General features: G+C 37.3%; 1 protein-coding gene across 2 annotated transcripts; it reads right to left on the reverse strand.

Moving 5' to 3' along the window:
• Positions 1 to 351: 351 nt before the first annotated feature.
• tnfsf10 (TNF superfamily member 10) lies at positions 352 to 11,979 on the reverse strand. Of its 2 annotated transcripts, none has more exons than XM_008396431.3 (6): positions 11,739 to 11,979; positions 11,062 to 11,187; positions 8,702 to 8,747; positions 7,489 to 7,605; positions 6,355 to 6,596; positions 352 to 2,979 (listed from the first exon to the last, which is right to left on the reverse strand). In XM_008396431.3, exons 1-6 carry the CDS (start codon positions 11,844 to 11,846, stop codon positions 2,770 to 2,772), a joined length of 849 nt encoding a protein of 282 aa, XP_008394653.1. In that variant the 5' UTR covers positions 11,847 to 11,979; the 3' UTR covers positions 352 to 2,769. The 2 variants fall into 2 exon arrangements, with proteins under 2 accessions (XP_008394653.1, XP_008394654.1); XM_008396432.3 differs by having other exon boundaries at positions 6,355 to 6,590; positions 11,739 to 11,978.
• Between the last annotated feature and the right edge of the window lie 12,029 nt (positions 11,980 to 24,008).

Consider the following 24,008-nt stretch of genomic DNA (forward strand, 5'->3'; position numbering starts at 1 on the left):
AGGTTTCGTCCCAGTTTTGCCCCAAAGCAAAGCAACGAATAAAGAGAGGGATCAAAACCATAAAAAGCAAATTTTTCTAACAATCTGGTGACGATGTGGTTGTTTGACCGTCATGGAAGTGATTTTAGAGAGGAATCCGCGACTAAAACGATAAAATGTTGGACCTAAACTCCCACCCAGATCGGAACCGTTTAGCGGAAATCTGTTGGTTCTCAACCAGCATCATCCATTCATCACACGGTTTGTCTTTAAATAAAAAACATTACATTATTTATTAGAAATCTGACATGTTCCTGCCTTCCAGGCGATAAAACATTATTTTGGAAAAACGTAAAACAAAAACGCAGCTACTTCCTTTTAAAAATGTGTATTTATTTAAAATATTTACACTCTGACAAACACATATATTTACATTCACATTCATGTGTTTTCTATCAGGCACACAGTTGCATAAATACTTTAGGAGCTCCATTAGCGTTCAGCTGCTTGTTCAGCTCCGGCGGATTAATGAAAACTACATTTTTGTGCGACCCTGACAACCTCGGTGTGTTTAGCTGGTTTAAATATTCACATCAAATAATAACAACCAGCAGGCCTGCTCCCTTTTCTGAATCAACAAAACACATCAGGCTGTAATTAACAAACGGGAAAGTGAAAGTTTACGCTCTTTAATGACTGACGCGTTCACGTAACGTTGGAAAAAATTGTGTTTCTTTACATCTCTGTCGTATTTAGTTTATTAGAGTTGATTGCAGCCTGCAGTTTGTTTTCCTCAAATGTAAACACATAAAAAGAGGTAAAACATCTGATAGTCATGTTTGTTTCCTCCAGGGAGCATCTGGTGCTGCTCGCTGCAGCAGTTCACGACGCCATGATCGTTATTTCATCCCTGCAGGTCGAGCAGCTTAACACAAATACCAACCGTAAGAGCTTTTAAAGCGACAGCAACGCGATGTAACAATCAGAAATGGAGGCAGTAGAAAGTCTTTTTGTTTCAGTGGCTTTTAATTTTCCATTTAGGGTCATCCTTCCGCCTTCGTGTTGGAAAAATTGGAAAAATGTTTATAAAAATAAAATGCACTAAGTATAGATCAGTATGTACATCCTTTAAGAAAAACAAATCCAGGAAATCAGCACACGTTTTTGAGTGGACTTCGAAATTCACAAGTTTTTGCAAAGCATCAATCTGTAGCGTAAACTGCTGTTGCTCTTGTTGTCCACTAGAGGGCAGAAAACGAGACAGCAGCAGTGAAAAATGAAGAAGTCCCGTCTTGTCCTCATACGTCAACTTAAAGGGACAGATTTTAATTCAACACACCGTAAAAAAAACAAAATCTTACCCACTGCTCTTAGTCCATCTTCCAGTGCAAATAATACACTTAAAATAAAACTAAACTAACTTACAAGTAACTTTTCAGCAAGATGTGGCAGCTGGTTTTAAGTCAATAATTATATTCTCACTTAACAAAACATTATTCCCATCTTACAAGTGAAATAATCTGCCAGTGGAACTAGCACATTTTATATGAATATTAAGGAATTATTGACTCAAAGAAGCTGCTACATTCTGCTGAACAGTTGCTTGTAAGTTAGTTTTATTTTAAGTGTATTATTTGCACTAGAAACTAAACAAAAATACAGGTAAAACTTTGCGTTTTTACAGTGCACATTTTCATCGTCCTCAGATGGTACATAAAGTTTGTTTAAATGAAACAAAAATGAGAAAAAACAAAACAGACCTGAAAGTAAAAACATCATAAAAATGACTTAGATATTTTGGTGTAGGCAATCTAAACTTTTTAAATTGTTATATTTTGTGCACGTGTGCCCTGCTTTTTATTTGCCATATTTTTGAGTGAAAGTGTTACTAAGCATTGAGAGTCATGAAGATATTTTTGGAAACGTCAGATAGATGCATTAGACAAATAAAAGTTAAGTAGCTTTCAGTTTAAATTGATTTTTATTTTGACTGTTAAATTTAGATCCTCTTTCTGCAAAGGATGAGCTTTTATAAGTGATAAGTTCCTAAATATAATTCTTCTTCTTTTGTTTGTTGTAATATGTAATGTTTTGAAGTCATATTTAAACGACAGTGGCACATTATTTTCTTTAGTGGCCAAAAATCAGGACTAAACAGCACCACCTGGTGGTCAAATGTGAAATTGCTTCCTAATTGTTTGCATTTTAATGAAGAACTTTACCGCCATCTGGTGGTTGGAGTTAGATATCCAATAATAACTACATTATCTTTCATATTAAAAATTCTACTTTATGTCAGTTGTAAGTGCTATTTTCAAATGAACCATCCTTACACAATTCTTCAGACGGCACAAAGACATTTTTAAATTTAAAAATTATATTTATATAATTTAAAATAAACCCAGGCTCAGATGTCTAAAGTATTTACCGGGTAAAAATATAAATATTTACTGTAATAAAATTGTGAAAAAGCAGTTTTTTAAAAAAGGTATTTGAAGCAGAAGTCATTCAGTTTCTGTGTAAATCAGTTCTGGACCTGATCAGACCAGAAAAGTTCTTCAGATTTTGTCTTTGCAGAGCAGAAACGGCTGAGTCCGGTCTCAGTTTGCCCTCCAAACTATCGTTTTGGTCTCTTCTGCCAACCAGTGTTATCAAAGTTTTGTTCAGTTTTTGATCCCGTAAGACAAAAGAGGAATTTTCTCAGGAGAGTCTGACGCTTGCAGCAGTTTGATCGATTTTAACAAAACCTCGATTGGCTCCAATCGGCTTTGATCGGCATCAATCGGCCCTCTAACTGATGAGAAACGCTCCGAAGAAGCTGCTCTTCTCGTCCATGTCCACAGCAGAGGCGTTGGTCACCGTCACAAACAGGCGGTCACCAGTGGTGAGCGGGAACAGCCCCCCCTGGTGGGCGGAGTGCAGAGAGAAGTCGGAGCCGCGGGACCAGCAGGAGGTCCGGCTGGTCTTCATCAGCAGGATGGGAACCGGGTAGGAGTTCACCTGGAGCAGAGCCACAGAAAACCAGACAAAAGTACTTTAATGTTGTATGAAACACTGAAATACAGCAGATCAAAGATTTTATCAGCTTATGGTGAACAATTATGAAGCAACGCAACTCTAACTAAAAACAGGTTTTCAGAAACAAGACTGTGGTTCAAACCCAGTTAGCTGATTAGCATATGGCTAAGAAACAACAGCTGCTTTGTTTCTATCACCATGTATTAAATATATCTGAACTGGACTAAAGTGTTTTGATCAATCAGGGATTAAAATTTGCTTTGAAGAAAACATTTTGCTAACACTCCTAACATGCTAAGTGCCGTGCTAAATAGCCTAGCATGCTAACATGCTAAGTACCATAAATATTAAGACCAAAACAAATATTTTGTTTTGGTCTTAAAAGTTTAAAGTATGGATCCAGGTAAGATACAGGCAACATTTAAAGGCTTTTTTTTTTTGCATTTATTTATGTGTATTCTGTTTAATATACATAAATAAATGCTTTTATTTAGAGTAGAATATACTTTATTGATCCCCCGGGGGAAACTGATTATTAGTTGACAAGCTACTCCATCCAAATATTACTAGTAGAATTAAAACGATAAGAGACAAAATTTATAATATATATGCCTAAGAGTGATGCAAGTAATGCAAGTAATCCAATATAACTGAACATAAATAAATAAAAAAATTAAATAAATAAATAAATAAGCAGGCACATGCAAATGTGTTAATCTATAAATAACTGCAGAGAAAATTAGATTTAAGTTACTCAGACATTGTAAAGCCTTAAAGTTTTATGCATGTAAAAATAAAAATATATATATTAAGATAAAAATGCCTTTATTTGTAAATATGTTTTACCTAATTCAGATTCACTAAAGGATCGCTGCTATTGCATTTTACGCAATAAAATGTTCATTTTCTTATTTAAAAAAGGAATTAAATTTGTTTATTTGATTTAAAATATTTCTAATATTTTTAACAAAAGCTTAAGAGTAAAAGTGAATGAAAAATGTGTAGATTGTTCCAATTTAATCAATTAATCAATAAAATAACTGCCTATTGAAATAGCTGTGTACTGCATACTGTTTAATAATCTGTGGCAGACTGAACTCAGATTACAGACATGTTTCTGACCTCGCTGTCAGAAACATGTCTGTAATCTGATGGGGTGCTGATGTGAGCCGTCATCATAGAACCAGTTTCCTTCACAAAGTAAAACAATCTTTTTGAATATTTTCTCCTTCTTGAATCTTGCAGCCCAGAAAATCGATTTCTTTTGGGCCTCAACATCTGGGAAAAAAAGCAACACAAACCAGAACCAACACATGTGGGGCGTCATGGATGGATGTGAGAAACTCTGTGGAATGACGCTGAATGTCTTGAGACTTTTTTATTTGTGTTAGGAAACAGTTCCCACCAGAGCTGTTGATTAGAAAATTACTTTCTCCAGGTTTGACTTTTAGTTTTACAAGTAAATAATGAGAAACATTTCTCTGTTCAGGTTGTTGTCTGAAGGAATGTAATTTTTCTCCAGCCTGTAATGAACTGCAGGCCTCTGGATGTCATGAAGCAGCACATGCTCACTGTCTGGCTCCACATTAGTCAGCAGTTTTGACTGATCGAAGTCAGGGGACGCAGCGCTTTGGCTCCTTCTGATGTGAATCATCACAAACTGAAGACATGAAATGTTCAGGACAAGCCAGCTTTTTATATGACATGCAGGCGGTGTGGACCAATTATCACCAACATCAGCGTTTAATTTAAGACTTGAATGTTTATTCAGATCCATCTCAGCAGGGGTGATGAGTCACCAAAAACTAGATTACAGGTCCCCTACGATGCTAGGATTGATTAAAGCTCCTTTCTGCTTATTTTAAGCTCAATAAGGAATGAGCTGTACAATTAGGTTATGCAAATGAGCTGCTGCAAGCCACACCCCCTAACTCAGTGTTTACATTATTATCCATCCATTTTCTTTACACCCTTGTCCCTTAGTGGGGTCAGGAGGATTGCTGGTGCCTCTCCAGACTGGTGACCTGGACAGGTCGCCAGTCTGTCACAGGGCATCACAGAGACACACAGGACACACACTCACACCTAGGGACAATTTGGAGAGGCCAATTAACCTGACAGTCATGTTTCTGGACTGTGGGAGGAAACCGGAGTACCCGGAGAAAACCCATGCATGCACAGGGAGAACATGCAAACTCCATGCAGAAAGACCCGGGCCGGGAATCGAACCCAGAACCTTCTTGCTGCAAGGCAACAGCTCTACCAACTGCTCCACTGTGCAGCCCGTTTACATTATTAGATACATGAAAATGGGTCCACAGAAACACAGAGAAGTGGAGCCTCCTGACCAGCCATCAAACCTTTAACCCCTGAAGGATGAAACGAATCTGACACACATTTATATCATTATTAATTAAACTCTGACGATTCTGCTTCACTTCAGCAAAGCAGCTGAAATCAACACAATAATTCAGCAAAAAGACTTTAAATAAGTGTTTGACAGGTTAGAGAAGAAACACTTCTCTCAAAACGCAAAAATAAACTTCCATTTTGCGCAGGTATTGTGAGTAGTGTAACATCACAGGGTTTCTGTGTATTATAAGCCTGGCGGGCCACCAGCCCCCACCAGACTAAAACGCTGGTGAGGGCTGTTTATATAATTTAGATTTTTTTTATGTAAGAATTTATAGTTGGTGTTTAAGATTTGTTAAAAATGTCTTCCAATAACACGCAAAAATCCAGTGATATTTTTTAATTTCCCGTCAACTTTAAGCATTTTTAAAGTGATTTTCCTGGGAGAAAACCTCCATCAGACACAGGGTTAGCAGAGGCTAGCATTCAGCTTTAACTTATGCTGACAAATCATGTCAATGCCAAACAGCAACAGAAAACACATCAGCATGTACTAACATCACCATCTTTTGCAGATTAGACACAAACACGAGAACCTAAACCTTCCTTTAGTCCAAGTCTTTTGGTGAATCCTGCCATGTACTGCTGGTAGTTTTCAGAAGAAATCTTCCTAAACTGATCGGCGTAAACTACAAACTACTGCAATGTTTCTTTGGCAACATTGCAAGGACATTGCAAGTAGAAATAAACTGAAGCCACTTAGCTCTGTTCTCCATGTCTGGAAGAAAATGCATGAACACAAGCTGTGTACTGCAGCTGATAAGAAAATATCTTCCTTTTCCAGCAGCCATTGTACAGCAGGAGCTTGTAATGAAGAGGGTGGAGCTCCAAATTGGAAGTAGAGGACCATGAAAAAGTGAATTTTGTATGCTACTGGACCTTTAAGACGCAGCTGATGCGTGAAATGCAGTGATATTGCTGCCAAATTAAAAAAGAGGAGTTCACCTTTTTGTAGACGTACTGCAGCAGGGGTTTCCCCCGGTCCTCCGCCTCCTCGCTGTTCTCCTCCAGGGAGTGGGTGTGCCTGAAATACGTCTGGGCGTAGACGTAGTAGAGGCCAGGATGCGACACCACCAGCTCCCCGTCCAGCAGCTGGACGTCCTGCAGGAACGCCAGGCCCTTCTGACCCTCCCACCACGAAATCTTCTGGCCCTGAACGCGTCGCCCTGCAGGAACTGCAGCTGAAACTAGAAAAAAAAATCAAATTTCTTTTTAAACATGGGGTTGAGAAAATAAATCTGAAATACACTGACTCTGCAAAAATGTGAAATAAACATTAGCATAGCAGGTTTTGTGGTGGCTAAAACTTTTAGCAACTCAACGTTCATTTTATTAAAAGAAAGCAAAAAAACATTTTATAACCATTGCAACAATGACAGAAATGTAAAATGTAAAAAATGAAATCCACACCTGTGCTTCCTGTTACATAGAAACTAGCATTAGCATTGCAGTCCAGCTAGTTTCTACAGGAATTTAGAAAAACACCACTTTACAATTTGCTGTATTTGTAATTACTTGAGATGTTAGCAAGAGCGTGCCATAAAGGAGGACAAAATAAAAACAAGAGCTGATTTCAAATCTAAGCATACCGTTCCTATTTACATAGAAGTTAGAATTATCATTGCAGCACAGCAAGCCAATACAGAAAGTTAGAAAAGTAGAATTTGAAAATTACCATAAACTATTGCTTTTTTTAAACAATTTCAATTCTTACCTAGGGAACAGATTTCAAAAGGAGGGAAAATTTTTAAAAGACAAGAAACAGGGACTTTTTTGTCAGGTGAATTTAGAAGCTAGCATGAGCGATAGAGCATTGCTAGCTGCTTTTGGAAGCTACACTTACTTGTATTTATACTGTTACATATCATTTATGCCGTTATTATTATCACATAATGTAGGCCTGATATAATCAATGTATTTCTTCATTAACACTGATGTATTTGTTATTACAAGCTTTGTTTATGTTGGATCCTTTACCTTTAGCATTTAGCTTTGTTTGTAAAACTGATTCAGCTCCAATAAAAATACGTTTAAAACAGGATTCTTTCTACCAAATGTAGTCAGTAAAGGTTCTCTCACCTCCTCCGTCTCGCTCCAGTTTGGACACAAAACTCCCCGTGACATGAGCGGCAACTTTGGGGCGAGGTGAAGCCCTGTCCTCCATCACTAGTGAGGGCAACACACGGGACACTTCATCTATTATGAAGAGAAAAGATAAGGACAGAAATTTCTTTAAGTGTTAAATTTCCAACATGTTAAGAATCTTAAGGACTCCACTGAGGCTTGAAATAAAGTAAATAAAACAATGTTTTGTTCATTCCACTACCACGCATTGATTCATTTATTTGCTAGCACATTAGCTAGCGGTTTTGTTGCTATTTTTGTGATGATTGTCCTTTTGATGATCCAATTTTGTCAAATATTCATCTGAAATGTTTTTACATTTTACTCTGAAATACTTCAAACAGAGCTGACTGCACACTTCCTCTGGACTGTCCCTGATCATCAGTTAGTTAAGGTAATATTTGTTCTCTTTCTTAGAGAGAAGACGCTTTATTCTGAAAAACCTCTCCAAACAGGCCTTCACAGTCTAACATGATCTTGTGTTTTATTCCTGAAATGATTGACAGTTATTGATTATAGTTGATTAGCAGAAACAATACTTTCTCTAAGGTCATTGCTGATATCTGTCCACCCTGGCTTCATGTTAGTAAGGACATGATGCCAGGATTATTTTAATTATTAATTATTTGGACAATTAATCGATTAATCCAATTTTTAAAAATGACACATTCTGCAGGTTTTCATTTAACTACTTAAGTAATATTAGAAATACATAAAAATGCAAATAAACAAATAATTCAATTCAGTTTAATAAGAAAGTAAAATTTTTATAGCCTGAAATGCAATAATTTAGGATTATTTCAGTAGATCTGAAGCAGGTGAAGCTAAACTAGATTCAAAATGCAAAATATATGTATTTTTGTTCAGATTTTTCTTTTTGACTCTATACTCTAATTAACAATTAATTCATTGCTAAATTACTTGACGATTATTTAAATAATTGATTAATCATGATTAATCGTTTCAGCCCGGCTGTTATATATTTCATCTGCAGCACCTGACACTATTTTCACTCAGTTTGTAATTTAGTTTTGTGTGTAGTGTAGTTTTTTATTCATGTTTTGCTCTTGGGATTATTTAATCTCTTTTAAAACCTCCTAACGACCAGATTATGTTTCTATCATGACATCAGAGGAGCGTTTTTTCTTGATTTTTTCCTTTTCCTCACCTCTGACTGCTGATGAAATCCGCCTCTGGTAGCGCTGAGACAGAGACTACAGGAAGAACACATGCAAACAATTATTTGGAGTCACACAGATGTGTGTTCGGTGCTTTGCTGGTTACTTCTGTACCTTCACAAACTCAACAGCATTTTTCTCTGACAAGGTCTCACTTTAACAAACCCTGAGGCATCACATCATGTTACTCAGCGCAGAACAACAACATGAGCTGCAGTTTTACGCCTTATCTGCAGCGAAGCAGTGGGCTCTGCCCGACATGCAGCTGTTTGACCCTGGAAATGTGCTGACACCACGACCAGGAAGTTTCTTTCGCTGAATAACAAGCAGCATTGGTGTTCCTGTAACCCGATCGCTCGCTGCTTCCTCGTCTTATACGTTCCTTTGCTCAGTTTATCAGCAGCTGCAACCAAACTAATGAAAAACGAAACTGAATTTAGAAAAAAATGCAGGTTTGAATTTAATATTTGAGCTTTTTCATTCCTGTTTCTTTTATTACATTTTAACTTACTGAAATGTTGATATGCATGACTTTATTTGGAGGTGCCAATGTAATTTGAGGCTTTAAATTAATAAATATAGCAATTCATTCTGTAAAAGCATGTTTACGTAGAAACACGGATAGTTTTAAGCCTTGGAGCACCATCCTTGTATTAGAGTTTTAATTGTGAGTTTTTAGCATTTTTGCATGATTTCTCGTGAGGAATTGTAATTTTAAAGGATTCTCCATGCTTGCAGGTCAAAGTGTCTCAGTACGATGACAGTAGTTTATTCAAACTGCAGCTGATAAAACAACCAACTAAAGAAAGCAGCAAAGTCTGAGAAGGAGGAAAATGTACAAGTATGAACAGTGAAATGAAGAAACTCAGAGTGTGTGTGTGTGTGTGTGTGTACGTGTGTGTGTGTCGGAGCAGAGCAGGTGAATGCATTCCTGCGCTGATTAGACCACAGAGGATCACATCACATCTATGAAGGAGCTCATTGTGCGACTGACAGAGATTTGGATCATTTCTGCATTTTTCCTGCCGCCTCTGTTCACAGGAAGCCACTGATAATCATATTAATAAGGATAACTACCTGCCCTCCGCTCTGTTAAAGGAGCTCTCATTGTTCCCAGCTTATCCAAAACCTAAAGAATGAACCACATTATTGCAACAGTTGGAGTTTTTTTTTTTCATATCAAAAGGCTGACATGAAAGAAGAAACAGCAATGGCGGATAAAAGTAGCTTCTCGGAATCGTAATTTTCAGGGCAGTTTTGAGTTTTGAGTGTGTGGGAAGTTTTGATGCAGAGCAGGGGAGGAAAAACTAACTTGTTGAACCTCCGCAGTTTGCCAAAAAGTGACAGCATATTAAACTAATCAACAGAGGAGGGTTGGAGCTGCATTTACTCAAACAACGTTTTGGAAAAAGCTGTTTAGGGAGTAGTTTTACTACACCGTATTTTCTAAAATTTACTTGAGGAATACTTTAACTAGGCCTGTCACGATTGTTTAACAATAAATTGTCCCAGAAGTTACGGCGATAAACGATAATATTGTTTGGAGACCAGTTTCAAGCAATGTAATGGTAATAAAGGAATAATAATGTAAGAATATATTCTCAATAAACTTCTGATAAACTTTTAAACACTGGAACTGGAAGGTATTTTAAATATCCAAAATAAAGAAACAAAACAATAGAAATAGCAAATAAAATGAATTTTAAAAATCTCTGTGAACAAAACTGTCCTGCAAAAAAAGACTAGATGATAAAAATCCAAACTGAAGAATTTCATCATCCAGTTTTTTGTAAAAAAAAAATATATATATATAAAAACTATAAATCATGCAAATAGAAATTATTGAACTCACCTTAATTTATCATTTAAATTGCTTATTTGTTTTGGATATTATGCCATTATCATTAAATTACTTGAAAATATTCTCAAAACAACAATATTATCATTTATAGCAATAACTTTTATCGTCCAGAAAAATTCATGGTGACAAACATTCATACATGACATATTTTAATATATGCATCTATTAGTTTAATAAATGTTATGCTGGGAAATTTAATTTGAAAAATGTTTCTTCTGCTCAGATTTGTTGCTCTGTTATTGTGTTTTTGGTTTATTTTTTCACTTTTATCTCTAAAGTCCAAAAATCTGTCCATTTTTCCGTCTACCTAACATCGTAAAATGTTATTAGTTACTCAGAAGTAGAGAAGTGTTTCTAAGGAGCACGTTTTCACTTTTACTTCAGTGAAAACATGTTGAAGTAATACTACTCTCACTTGAGAACAATCTGTGGGTAATCTGCTGACCAACAAGCGTTGCTGTGTTGCCAGATAAGAACCAGGTGTGATACCTTTTCGATGAGCAGGTGGAGCTGCTGGGTCACCTGCCAGCATGGATCTCCTCGTACAGCCGTGACGCTCTGCAGGTCGGAGCCTGTCAGACAGGAAACGCTGCTCCTGGCGAACGTCTCTTTCATCTGTGCAGACAAAATTAAAAAAGTTTCAAAGCAATTTTCTTGATAATCCACCTCAATCATAGCTTAAAAAGGAGGCAATCTCTGTTTTCCTAAAAGGCTGAGTCAACATAAAAGTTTCCTGGCAGGTGTCCCGTTCTTTGCTTCTTATCTGTTTATGTTTCATTTCCCACTTATTGCTGCTCCGCTTTATGTGAGTTAATGATTGATTGCTGTAAACAGACCAGGAGTCTCTCTGGAATAAACCCAGTTTAGCAGAAGAAGCACGCATGCTCTGCAGAAACTCATAAAAACGGCTGAAGTCTACCTCCAAACTTTCCTGTCACCTCTGCGCATGTGTTTGCACAGATTTAACGTGAACATGCATGGTTTAAAACGTCAACTTTCCAAAAACAGAAAGGTTTGTAGAAAAAAACAATATATTTTTTAACAGATATCATGCAAGAGTTTGCAGAAAACGCAGAATCTGTTGCACCAGCATCAGTTTGACGCACAACGCGCGCCGTGCGCAAACAAAAACCATCAGCCCGCATCTTTCCCCCCCGTTTCCTCACCGAGTTCAGAGCCGAGGTGAAGTGCAGCACCGTGATGGTGACGACCACCGTCTGCAGCAGAACCGCCACAAGCAGCAGGACGCCCAGCTTCGGACCGGAGCCCGTCATAACGACAGACCGCCGTCCGGTACCAGCAGCGCAGCAGCTGCGTCCCGACCCGTCTCCAGAACTCCAGAACTAGAACAATGGCTCAGAGGTGGACTCTTTTTAACTTCTTGCCCTCCCCATTTCTGCACACAGGAGGAAGAGGAAGAAGAGGAGGAGGAGGAGGAGGAGGAGAAGGAGGAGGAGGCGGGTCCGGAGAGTAAAAAGCTGCTCCCTGTTTGAGTTTCTCCTGCAAGGAGAGATTATTGTTTCATTTCTGCGCTGAGAAAACACAGATAACTTTCTATAGTTTATTGTGAGGTTCATATCTACACATCTACAACAACAAAAAAACAACTCTGACACAATAAAACCCAGAAGAATGGCACCTGCATGACTTCTATTTTAACGCCAAATATTTAAGCACCACGGATCGCATGTAAAGGGCAGAATCAGGAGAGGAGAACGTTCTGGTTTCAGTTGGCTACATGAGGCGGGAAATGTCGACCGAAAAACAAAGAATTTTAACTGTAACTTTACACAAATACTCACAAAACATGTTGACTTTCTTTTAGAAAGGTTAAAGTTAAAAAAAAGTTCCAACAAATTATTTTAATAGTGTATTTGCGGTTGCCGTTTACGCAAAAGCTAGCATTGGCACAGCTAGCGTTAGTTGCTAGCTGTGTTAGTGTTAGCTGTGCTGCACAAAATCCAGTATGGCAGCCGCAACTGCGTAGTTAAGAGGTTCAGTTGACCTTTTCATAGTTCTTGGCCATTTACTGAGTTCTTTACAACTTCAGTTAGTGAACATTTTCCTTCAGGATTCAAATGAAGTGTAGAAAATTAATAAAAACTAAAAAATTTAGCAAAAAATGACTAGACATTATTTTTGGAAGGTGACAATATCAAAAATATTCAAAAGAAAAATGTCACAGATACAATGCTACCTGACTGGCAGCCAATCCTGGGGTGCTATTTTTTTCCTGATTGGCTGTGGCCTGAAGAGATAATGAAGACCTGATGTTAGCTTGTTTGACCTGTTAAAATGGGCAACTGTAAACGGTTTTAGAAAGGATCACAAGCCTCTCATGACTACAATATTACATAATTACATTATTTGGCAAAATAATTATCCAATTTATGTGGGTGTGAGGTGTTTTCTGAATAAACTGTAATTCTGGCTTGAAAAACAGTCCAATTTGGTTGCACCGACTATGAAAAGCTACCAGTATCTCCACTAGTGAGCTGTCTATTTATTATTTTTGATTGAAATAGAACGTGTCAACTTGCCAAGACTGTTTTCAGCATGTTGCTAATAATAATTAGCAAAACAAGAAGCAAATCCCAGTAGTTTTCAGAGTTAAAACTGGAAAACGGTTCCACACAAAGCCCTGATTTCAAAATCCAACATGGATGCCATGCTTGAAAAATCTTATTTGAACTTCTCATAGTTTGCGTTTCCTAAATTTATCATTTTAATGAATGTGATAAATTTGTGTTTAAATGCCAAACAAATTAAATCCCACAAGTTTTCAGATTTGAAACTCTGCAATAAAATCTGAGCAACTTCACAATTTGGAAACTAAAACTTAGCTATCCAACCTGGAGTGATTTCAGCTTTTCAACACTTTTTAAAATACCGAAACTGCACTAATTTAAGGCAAGACACTGTTTTTCTCTCTGACCTCTTGAAGCAGGGAGTTCCCCAACCCGAGGGGCCCGGACCACATGGGTGACCTTTAAGGCCTGTCGAAGATTTAGGAACCACATTAGTGAGGCTCTACCAGATGATGTAGAGCAGTCAGCACTGTGAGTCAGAAGATTACAGATACAGGCTGGAGCCAAAACAAAATGTACACCCATTGCTAACAGTGTTTGAAGGCCAACAAGGGCAGGAATGTTGTGCCATCTTTTCAGAAAGTCTGGGAGAAAATGGAAACATGTCTGACTTCACTGTATCGAACAAAGCAGACATAATTCATCTGCCTCTTAAACACAATTCCAGGTTCTGGAATGAAAATAAAAGTCGGGGGAATCCGTTAACTCAGTTTTTTAAACTGAAACCACAAAAACAAAGCTCAAGTGTTGTTTTCAGGACAGACAGAAGTCAACAAAACACCACATGTAAAACAAGGTCATCGACAAACAGCACAGGATTATTAGCACCAGCTGGAGTGTCTCCATAACCAAACGAACGATTATTTTTTCCAGAAATCTGGTTCCCTTTGATTCACGTTTAGGAGTTTGAACGTTTGTTGTTTCTAAAAACTCTTCAAAATGAGTCATTTAATCGTTCCTTAAACAATTTATCACTTATCTAATAGTATCTTGACCTTTCTCTGTACTTTCCCATTTTCATCATTATGGTTGTCTCTATCAGTAGTATTAACATCACATAGTTATACTGTAATTGCAACAATAGATTAAAAACTGCTGTGATTCATGCTTAATGGTTGTTGGGGCTCATCTTTTCATTACTGTTTAGTTTTATTTCGCTGTGACTTTTTGTTTGTCTAATTCAGGAAGTTTTAGTCTTTAGAGTGCATCTGCTAGTTATTCTTAGTTATTATTCGTCAGATATTGTTTAGTTAGTTAGTTTAGGGTTCATAATTTCAAAAGGTCAAAGTGTTGCGATTATGCATACATCAGTTTGGCGAACAGAAGATGCTATTTTTTAAAAATGGATTCAAATTGTTGGACAACCAACTGATGCTGACGTTTTCTCCCATCTTGTTGTAGCTGAAATTTGCAGACAGCTAAAGTAAACTGCTAACCTGTTTCACATCAGTTCAAAAGGCTAATAAATAAATTCATTAACACAAAAACAAAGGATGTCATATCTAGAATTTTAGTATGGTTCCACCTAGTTATATTTTTTCTTAATTAATCGCAGATTTTATTTATTAAGTTTTCGTTATTTGTTAGTTTTAGTTAACTACAATAACCAGAATCCTGAGTATCTGCTGTTATTTAATGGGTGAGAAAATAGAAACTTTTGGAACAAACTGTTTTAAACCACATTTGAGTGCAGTAAAAACCCAAAGGCTACAAATATTTCAGAAATGAGTACAGGCTGTACTGTAAATCCATTCCTCACGTTAAGTTTGGCGTCCAGAGAAGCTCTGGTCGTTGTTATCAATATATTGTTTTGCAGCAAAGCGGCCTGAGCCTATAAATGGATCGCGGTCCTGCTGGCTCGCTCCTGCGTCTGCAACATCTGGCCTCAATCTGGCTCGTACGCCCCTCCGTCTCGGGGGAGAGCAGCTCACCGCTTAGGTTTCACTCCGCTCCACCCGCAGGGCCTGCTGGGGGTAACGCAGGAAACACAAAGAGCATCGTCTCAGAGGCGCTTTGTGTCAAATAGCCCCAGCATAAGTAATGCAGCTTGGACAGTTTTTGTCCCCGTATTTATATTAATACAAGCTGAAAAGCAGAGTCAGAGTTGCTGAAAGGCGGCCAAGTTGTGATGAGGGAGAGCTGACTCCCTCCTACCTCTGTCGCCTCACACACTCTGCTTCGTTCTTTCCTTGTCTGCCGAAACATTTTTGAATTATCTCTCCATCTCAGGCTGAATTTTTTTCCTGAAATACTCAGTTTTACTGTCAATGTGCGCATTTCAAATCATTTATCACCGGCCCATGCAGTTTATTATGACTCAACTTTATTGCTTTTATTGTCATCCAATTGTGATTTAATAGAGATGCAAATTTATGTCCAGGCTTGTTCAAATATGCCTCTTTGGGTCAGGTCATAGAAGGAGTTTCTGTGCACAGACACATCTGGACTAAAGACTGCACGTCTTGTTTTTATTTCCTCACAGTTTTAGCAGTTATTCAGGAAACAGAGAACCTGATTGCATTGCGTTTGAAGCAATGCAACCAATCAAGTTTATGTTTTTTAAACAAATGTTGCATATCTTGGGTTTTTTGGGAGGGGGGTTACCCTTCTGCTAACCGAGATTAAAAGTATGTTTTATATTTATGCGAGAGGTAGTGAAGTAATCACAAACAGTAGCCAAACTCTTCGTATCAGATATAAAAGTAATCTTAGTTTAAAGAATTTCACAGGAATGCTAATGCAAGCAGATTAGCTAACAGCTACAAGTGCTAACAGCTAATTGTGTTAAAATTCAACTGAGCTATAACCTACTAAAGTTACAGCTAATACAGTGGCGCAGTTGGTAGAGCTGTTGCCTTGCAGCAAGAAGGTTCTGGGTTCAATTCCCGGCCCCGGTCTTTCTGCATGGAGTTTGCATGTTCTCCCTGTGCATGGTGGGTTTTCTCCGGGTACTCCGGTTTCCTCCCACAGTCCAAAAACATGACTGTCAGGTTAATTGGCCTCTCCAAATTGTCCCTAGGTGTGAGTGTGTGTGTGCATGGTTGTTTGTCCTGTGCGTCTCTTGTGATGCCCTGCGACAGAGTGGCGACCTGTCCAGGGTGACCCCGCCTCTCGCCCGGAACGTTAGCTGGAGAGGAACCAGCACCTCCTGACCCCACTAAGGGACAAGGGTGCAAGAAAATGGATGGATGGATGGAAGCGAGCAACTTCTCACAGCTAATTGACATAAACAGCTGACAGTACTAACTACTGTTATACAAGCTATATAAAGCTAACTGCTACATGAGCGATGAGCTACTTTATAGAAACATCTAACTGAGCTAAAAGCTACTTGATTTAAAAGCTAATTAGGTAGCTTTTAACTAGCAGTTAGCTTTAGTATCTGTTAGTTTAAGACATAGTTAGTATGACATGCTTAGCTTTAGCATAAGTTAGCTCAAGTAGCCTTGAGTGCCAGTTAACTGGCAGTTAGCTCAATTTTCTGTTAAGTAGCCGTTAGCTTTTATAGCTCTACCTTGTGATTATGTTCATATCAAAAGCTAAGCTAAGCTGTTAAGTGGCTGTGTTAAAGCAGATGAAACTCAAAATGTCAGTTGTTTAAATAAATATTTTTGCTGAAACAACTGACTCAAATAACACTGCTATGCTAATTGCTTGTTCAGTGACTCTAAAAACCGCTAATGCTAATAGTTCCTCAATCCAAAAGCAGAACTATAGTGAAGAATGACTTTGATCAACTAAAAAGAAACTCAAGTTATCTTAAAGTGTTTTATTAAAGTAATGAGCAAAACATTTTATGCAGACCTACGTACACAGTCCACCCTGTATGTTTATCTGACATTAACTATTCTAAATACATAAAGCTTGTAATATGCATAATATTTCAGCAAATTATTTATGAGTATCTTTGGACCCATTTGCTTTTCACGTTATAATATACTGGCCACCAAAAAAACATTACGTAAGAGAACATGTCAGAGTTCTGGCAGTTAAATATCACTAAAGACAATAATTTGGCATAATATCGAGTTTCCACAATACCACAAAAATCTAGTTAAACTCCTAAAGCTATAATTTAACCCTTTTCAACCTTCAATCACAAACATAATCCAGAGAAACACCCTTTAACCGTTAAATCTAAATTTATGTGTGTGAACCTAATTCCAGTGTTGTTTGGTGTAGATTATTAATCTAAACAGGCACATCATTTGTAAAAACAATGACTAAGAGCAGTAAAATATGCCAAGTTTCCCTCCTTCTCTGTGTCTCTGAGTGTCTGCCAAGGAAAACACCCTCCCAACACACACACATATTTAGGAAAACACACTCTGCTCATTTTGTCCATGCCAGCAGTGCACAGCTCTGAGTGCGGAACAATATTACTGATTTGTGGCCCCAAACACTCCCTCACACGCCTCAGGATTCGGGAGGTGGGAGAACCGAAGCCGCCAATCCACTTGATGGAAAACCCAAAGTTAGACCAATAAGCACTCAGGAAAAAGTTAGGGGACTTTTCCCAAAGTTTCCAAAATTATTCTGGCTCCGTCGTTGTTTTCTCAAGGATTTTTTTCTGGTTTCTGTGTTGTAATTTAAGCCAAAGAATCTCTTATTTCTTCCTGCCTGTGTTTTTAAAATTTATGTTGTGATGACGTATTACAGGGAGTCGTAACTCAAGGAGGGCGGGATATTAAAATCAGTCAGATTTGATTATATTTTTTGTCTATTTTTGGTCTGGTCAAAAATCTGAAGGCAACCAACCTCATTTCCCTCCAAATAAGAATTTCTATTACAAACCTGAGAACTATCATAATAATAACTCTGCTCATAAATTTCTACATTCATGTTCATATTGTTGGTTTTATTGCTGTTTATTCAGCACAAAGAACAACACAAAAAACACACAAAGAAGAAAGAAAACGAGCAATTTCTGGGGGTTGTGTGCAGTGGTTATGAACAGTCAGTATCTTACTGTAAACAGTAGACGATTTTAGTTGGAAAAATTAGGTACACATTTGGAATTAAAGTTGTTCATGTTACCTGCTAACTTAGCTAAAACCTTAGATGTTAGAATATTTGCTCAGGCTAATATCTATTGCAGCTGCTTCACAAGCTAACAAACATTCAGGCTAATTGCTACTTAAGCTAGCTAACGGTGAACTGTCTAATAGGTCAGCATGTTAATTCAACGCTTTCTGCTTTTTTATTTCTAACCTACTTGTCTGGACAAATATATATATTTTAGTAATTTCAGAGTGAAAAATAGTAAGATGAGGCAAAGAATAATAATCTGAGTTTTTCTCATAATTTTTGTATGAAAATAAAATGTTTGACAAAATGGAGGAAACCAAAACAAGAGTGCAACTTCTTACTTAAATAAAACCTCGAAGGAGAAAAGCTTGACAGCAGAGTTACTGTTCTGTTATTTTTTACTAAGCGTGATTAATTCTTCTGAACTGCTGATAAATTATGAAATAACCTTTTGTTTGATTTGTGACCCGAATCATTTCTGAGAGGCACCAGAGGTCAGATTTTGACTCGGCGTTGACAGCTTCAGGTCTCATTTGATTAAATGTATAAATTGAGTTTTAGTGACATAATTAATATATAACAAGATTTATTTTCTTCTCCTTTTATCATTAAATAAACACTTTGACAGCAGCTGAGGGTGAAAGTATGTTTGGCTTTGTTTGCACACTTTTAAATTGGGAGAAAGAAAGCGACTAGCTGAAGCCAGCTCCTAAAATTCCCATGAAAAATCTGGGAGAAAGCTATTTCTGCTTTGCATATTTACATGTTTCCTGAAAAAACAGAAGTGAAAGAGCAGCTCAGTTCAGTCCAATCAGACAAGATCCGTCATTCAGCCGCTTCTCTGCCAAAACTCAGAACAAAAACTGGAGAGTTTAATGTTTTCCAGTAATTTTCCTTGAAAAGCGAATGACTAAAGAATGCTTTATAATAGTTTTGTCAGGAAAATAGTGCAAGAAAACTGGTAAGTGTTTAAAAAGCGGGGGAAACCTTGACACAAAGAGACAATGTTGCTCAACATAAACGCTGAGAGAGTTTATTGCTCAACACAGATTTCATCTTATTTTGCATATTTTAGCACTTAAATGCTTCAGGGAAAACATTTTGTTCTTGTTTAAGTTGTTGAGTTTTTGTCTTAGAAGTGAAAACAAGAACATCACACATTGTGATTAAAGTCTGATTCACCAAAGGAATTCTATGGTATTGCATTTTTGACAAGAACATTTTTATATTATTATTATTTTTAAAAGCAACTAAGTATAAAATGTAATAATTGAATGTAGAAAAGTGCTTGAGGTTAAATAAGAAATCGTAGAATGTGCAATTTTAACCAATTAATCGTTAGAATAATCGATAAGTTTATATAAGCCTGGTTTTCTTTAAGTTTCAGGTTTGGTGTGGATAATAGATTAATAATCTTAGTTTCTGATTTAGTACATATAAACAGATTAGACAGATTTCAGGCCTGTCACAATAACAAAATTTACTGGACGATATTCCAGAAGTTATCGCAATAAATGATAATATTGTTATTGTCAGACCATTTTCAAGTAATATAATAGCAATAATGGCATAATAATGCAAGAAAGATCAATAAACTTTAAATTCTGAAGAATATTCAACACTGGAATCGGAAGATATTTTAAATATCCAAAATAAAAACAACAGAAACAACTATGAAATACAATTGTTCTTCAAAAACTGAACATTTTTGTCATCAAGTTTTTGGTAGAGAGAAAAAAGAGAAAAACGATTAATTATGCAAATAGAAATTACTGAGCTTACTTTCATTTATAATGCAAAGAAGACTTTTTGAAAACTTGAATCTTAAGTCACTTTTATCGGATTTAATTTAAATGGGAGCAAAAAGAAGCGTATAAAAACATACTAACGGTGATACTTTAGTGTCACCAGGCTTCTTGCTTTGTAAGCTGAACACGAGCAACGCGCAGCCGCGTTTCTTCTCCTCCCTCCAATCTCTCTCTGTCCTCCCTCTTTCCTTTCCTCCACCAGCCAGGAAGAGCTGAACAATATGACCTTTAGTCACAGCGATAACATTCCCCCTGGTGAATTCTCCAGGCTTTCCTTTCACATTCTCGTTGGTTTGTTTTCACTCGCAGCAGCTCTGTTTTTCTTAGAAATGATCTTCTGGGCACCTGTGATTAACGAGCAGTCGGGCCTCTGCAGGGTCCAACACACACATGCGTGGAAAAATACACTTCCTGATAAGTTTTCACCTCCTCGCGTGTCACGGTCTGATTTGTGATATTTTTTTTAATTAGTGTGAACAGTGGAAAGCTGGATGAAATTCATTTAAACCCTTTTTGCCATGCCCGCGTGTGTTGGAACCGGAAATGAGGGTAAATTAGAGCCAAAATGAGGCCCCTGGGTAAATCACGTGTTGGAGGCTCAACCCCTTCGGCCCCCCAGGTATTCAGACGGTCGATTTACAGCAACTATGGAATTCAACGGACTCAGCGGAGTGCGCAGAAAGCCTGTATGGAGCTAAATTGGGGCCAAAACGTTTATTCAAAAGAAGCAAAATTATGTAGAAACTAAAAAAAAAGATTTGAAACAGAAAAATTATTTTGTATTTTGTAGTATGATGTAAGCTAAGTATTGTTAATGATAGCAGATATGTTAAAAACACAACCAAATACACAAAAGAATATAAGGAACTAAATTGGGGCCATAAAGTTTGTTCAAAAGTTTAAAAAAAAAAAACAGAAAATGAAATTTGAAACTGCAAAAAACGATTTAAACTGCAAATGAAATGTTTAAACTGCAAAAACACAACACTGTTACAATGAAAGCTAAATTATGCTAATGATAGCAGATATGTTAAAAATATAGAGTAGCTTACAACGTACACAACCTAGTATACAAAAAGCTTTATATGGAGCTAAATTAGGGTCATAAAATTTGTTCAAAAGTAAAAAATTGAAATTGGAACATTTTGAAAAAAATAAATAAATAAATTTCAGCAACCTTTTTTGGTAAACTTAAATAACTGCATTTCAAAATCCAAACTTTATTTTTTAGTTTCCTACTCTTGTAAGGTTAGAATAAATAGCCATAATAACACTGGCATGATGTAAGCTAATTTATGCCAATGATAACATGTATGTTAAAAAATAGAGTAGCTTACGAGTGATGAAGAATCTGGTGTTCACATTTTTGTATGGAAGGCCATAAATGTTATGGAGATCTTACATCGTTGTTTTTATTATTATTATTATTATTATTATTATTATTATTATTATTATTATTATTATTATTATTATTATTGTGGTATTCTGTGACTTGGGTGGGGGAACTTATACTCACATTTACAATGCAATACTATTCAAATACTGAACAATGAGGTTCAGTCTGGTTTGGGTAACAAAACAGAAGAAAAGTCGACATTTTTTAGTTGTTTGAAATAAAGATGTTGCAACATTACAGCGCTGGGTCTTCCAACGTTAAATCCTCTGAGATGTTTCCTCAGAGAAACTGACATTTCCATCACACACACAGCTCCGTTAAGCATCCAGGGTTTCTGCCCAGAGTGTCTGGAAAACCTCCAGAGAAGGGAAAGGAATCCTGATCAGACGCAAACGTGGAGAAGCAGCATTCAGCTTTTATCCTCCACAAATCTGCAACAAACTTCCAGGAAACTGTAAAACAGCCGAAACACAGAGTTCCTTTAAATCAAAGCCAAAAACCCACATGTATCTGCTTTTGAACAATAATATGGGGAACATTGACCAACACATTTGATGTGTATTCATTATTTTGATGATTATGTTTCTGGTTTTCTGATTTGTTGACCGTATTATGTTTTTTTTATATCTTTGTATGTTTGTGTTTTTATGATGTAAAGCACTTTGAACTGCCTTGTTGCTGAAATGTACTATAAAAATAAAAAGAGAGTGAGTAGACCCATTTTTCTACCGATTTGCTCTTTAAGAAGAAGATGGAAAGTGTTGATTGGTTTGGTAACTGTAACCAGAGTTTATATATTTGCATTATTTTATACCTTGGCAGTGGGTTTGCTATCTATGATGTTGTGTTTTATTGGTAATAAATGTTTGTTCCACAAAACAAAAGTGGTGTAATTTGAATTTACTCAACTACACTGTGTGGAAATTATAAGTCAAACTGAGACTACTGCTGTTATTTAAATTAAAAAGAGCTAAGAAAAACAACATTCAGTGATTTAAGTCAGTTAAATTGGAAAGTGTTGTTTGATTGGTTTTACTAAATACAGTTGAAGTTGCAGGTTGTAACTTTTATAAAAATATGTAGTTTTTTTGTGTGTATTTGTTAAAACTGTCACCATGTTGTGACAGATTATGACAGATAATCTGTGAAAATATCAGTCTCCTTCATCTCCCTGAGCTGCTGTTGCCGTCTGAAGAAATGCACCAAAAACAACCAATCAGAGCCAGGAGGAGGGTCTTAGTGCCGTCAATCAGTTTTGTTTGTTTTGGATATTTAACATTTCTTCCAGTTCCAGTGTTAGAAGTCCAGACTACAGTAAAATGACTTCCTACTTCTATGGGTTTTCTCTGGGCGCTCCAGTTTCCCCACCAAAAACAAATATGTCCAGTGAACCCAGCGTTCATGTTGGGTTCAGTCCCATCATCTGGACATTTGTTTGGGTTTCAGTGTTCAACTAAAATTAATATAGCATCCTTTAAGGTCCTACTACCTTACAACATTTATAGTAATTATGTTTACGGGTTTTTTTTATTATGAACTTCTGTGTTTGTAGCTTTATCTGGCAGTAATCCAACAGGAACAGGGGAAGAAGTAATTCCTGTCAGATTACAGCCAACTGAAGCCGCGAACAACAAGCCATTTGGGCCCAACGCCGTTCCCAGGTCAGCCTGGGAACGCCGGGTGTTCCCAGGGCCTCCTCCCGCTGGGATCTGCCCTTCTCACCTGACCAGGGAGGCGTCCAGGTGGCATCCTGACCAGATGCCTGAGCCGCCCTAACTGGCTCCTCTCGATGTGAAGGAGCAGCGGATCTACTCTGAGTCCCTCCTTTACCTATCAGGACGGCTTAAAAAACCATTTCAGATTTTCCACGTTTGGAAAACTACCTTCCACGTTTGAACTACCAATCAGTACTTTGTTTACTGTGTATTTCCATGACAGACATCATGTTCAGCTTTGTAGGATAAGTACAGGAAGCTACAATCTGAAGCTAACTTCAGATTGTAACTCAAAAAAACTCAACAAAAGCACTTGAGCATCATAGGGTTAAGGGCTCAAGCCCCTCCCACCTCCCTCTGCACATACCTGCTTCAGAGATCCAACTTCTGCTGGGCACCAATCCAACTTCCTGGCATTCAGGTAAACAAACACTGAGCATGCCCTGTGGCTCTCCATGGGCGGGTCTGGTTAAGCTTTTTCACTGCAGGTGTTCTCACATTCAGACGGAGACCAGCAGCTGGGTTCTGCTCACCTCGCTGCCAACTCTCTGTCACATGATCTGAAATCGACTTGACAGCTTTCTGTTTCTCTGCAAGCCTCAACTTGAAGGACAAGTTGCAGAAAAGCATCTTGGAAACCAATGAAAGGACAAAAAGTCACTTTTCAACAAACCTCATGCTCTGCACAATGGTTTTATTAGCCTCCGATATTTCTGGACGCGAACTTACAAATGAAAAATACATCTGTGTTCATGAACTTCCAAAGTAAAAGTATAAAGAAAAGAGGCATTAGATCAATAACATTCAGAGAGCGATCTGGCGCCATCTTCTGTTAACTGAAATCAGAATCTACTTTATTCAATCAATCAATCAAATTTTATTTGTATAGCACATTTCAGCG

This window comes from Poecilia reticulata, chromosome 20 (assembly GCF_904066995.2).
Source record: "Poecilia reticulata chromosome 20, P_reticulata-male-v2, whole genome shotgun sequence".
Lineage (NCBI taxonomy): Eukaryota > Metazoa > Chordata > Actinopteri > Cyprinodontiformes > Poeciliidae > Poecilia > Poecilia reticulata.

Bases quoted from the DNA above. Each gene is read 5' to 3' on its own strand.
- tnfsf10 (XM_008396431.3), bottom strand. From the start codon at position 11,846: ATGACGGGCTCCGGTCCGAAGCTGGGCGTCCTGCTGCTTGTGGCGGTT. The intron at 11,188-11,738 runs GTGAGGAAACGG...TTGTCTGCACAG, and splicing joins TCACCTCGGCTCTGAACTCG to ATGAAAGAGACGTTCGCCAG. The intron at 8,748-11,061 runs GTATCACACCTG...TTCTTCCTGTAG, and splicing joins TCCACCTGCTCATCGAAAAG to TCTCTGTCTCAGCGCTACCA.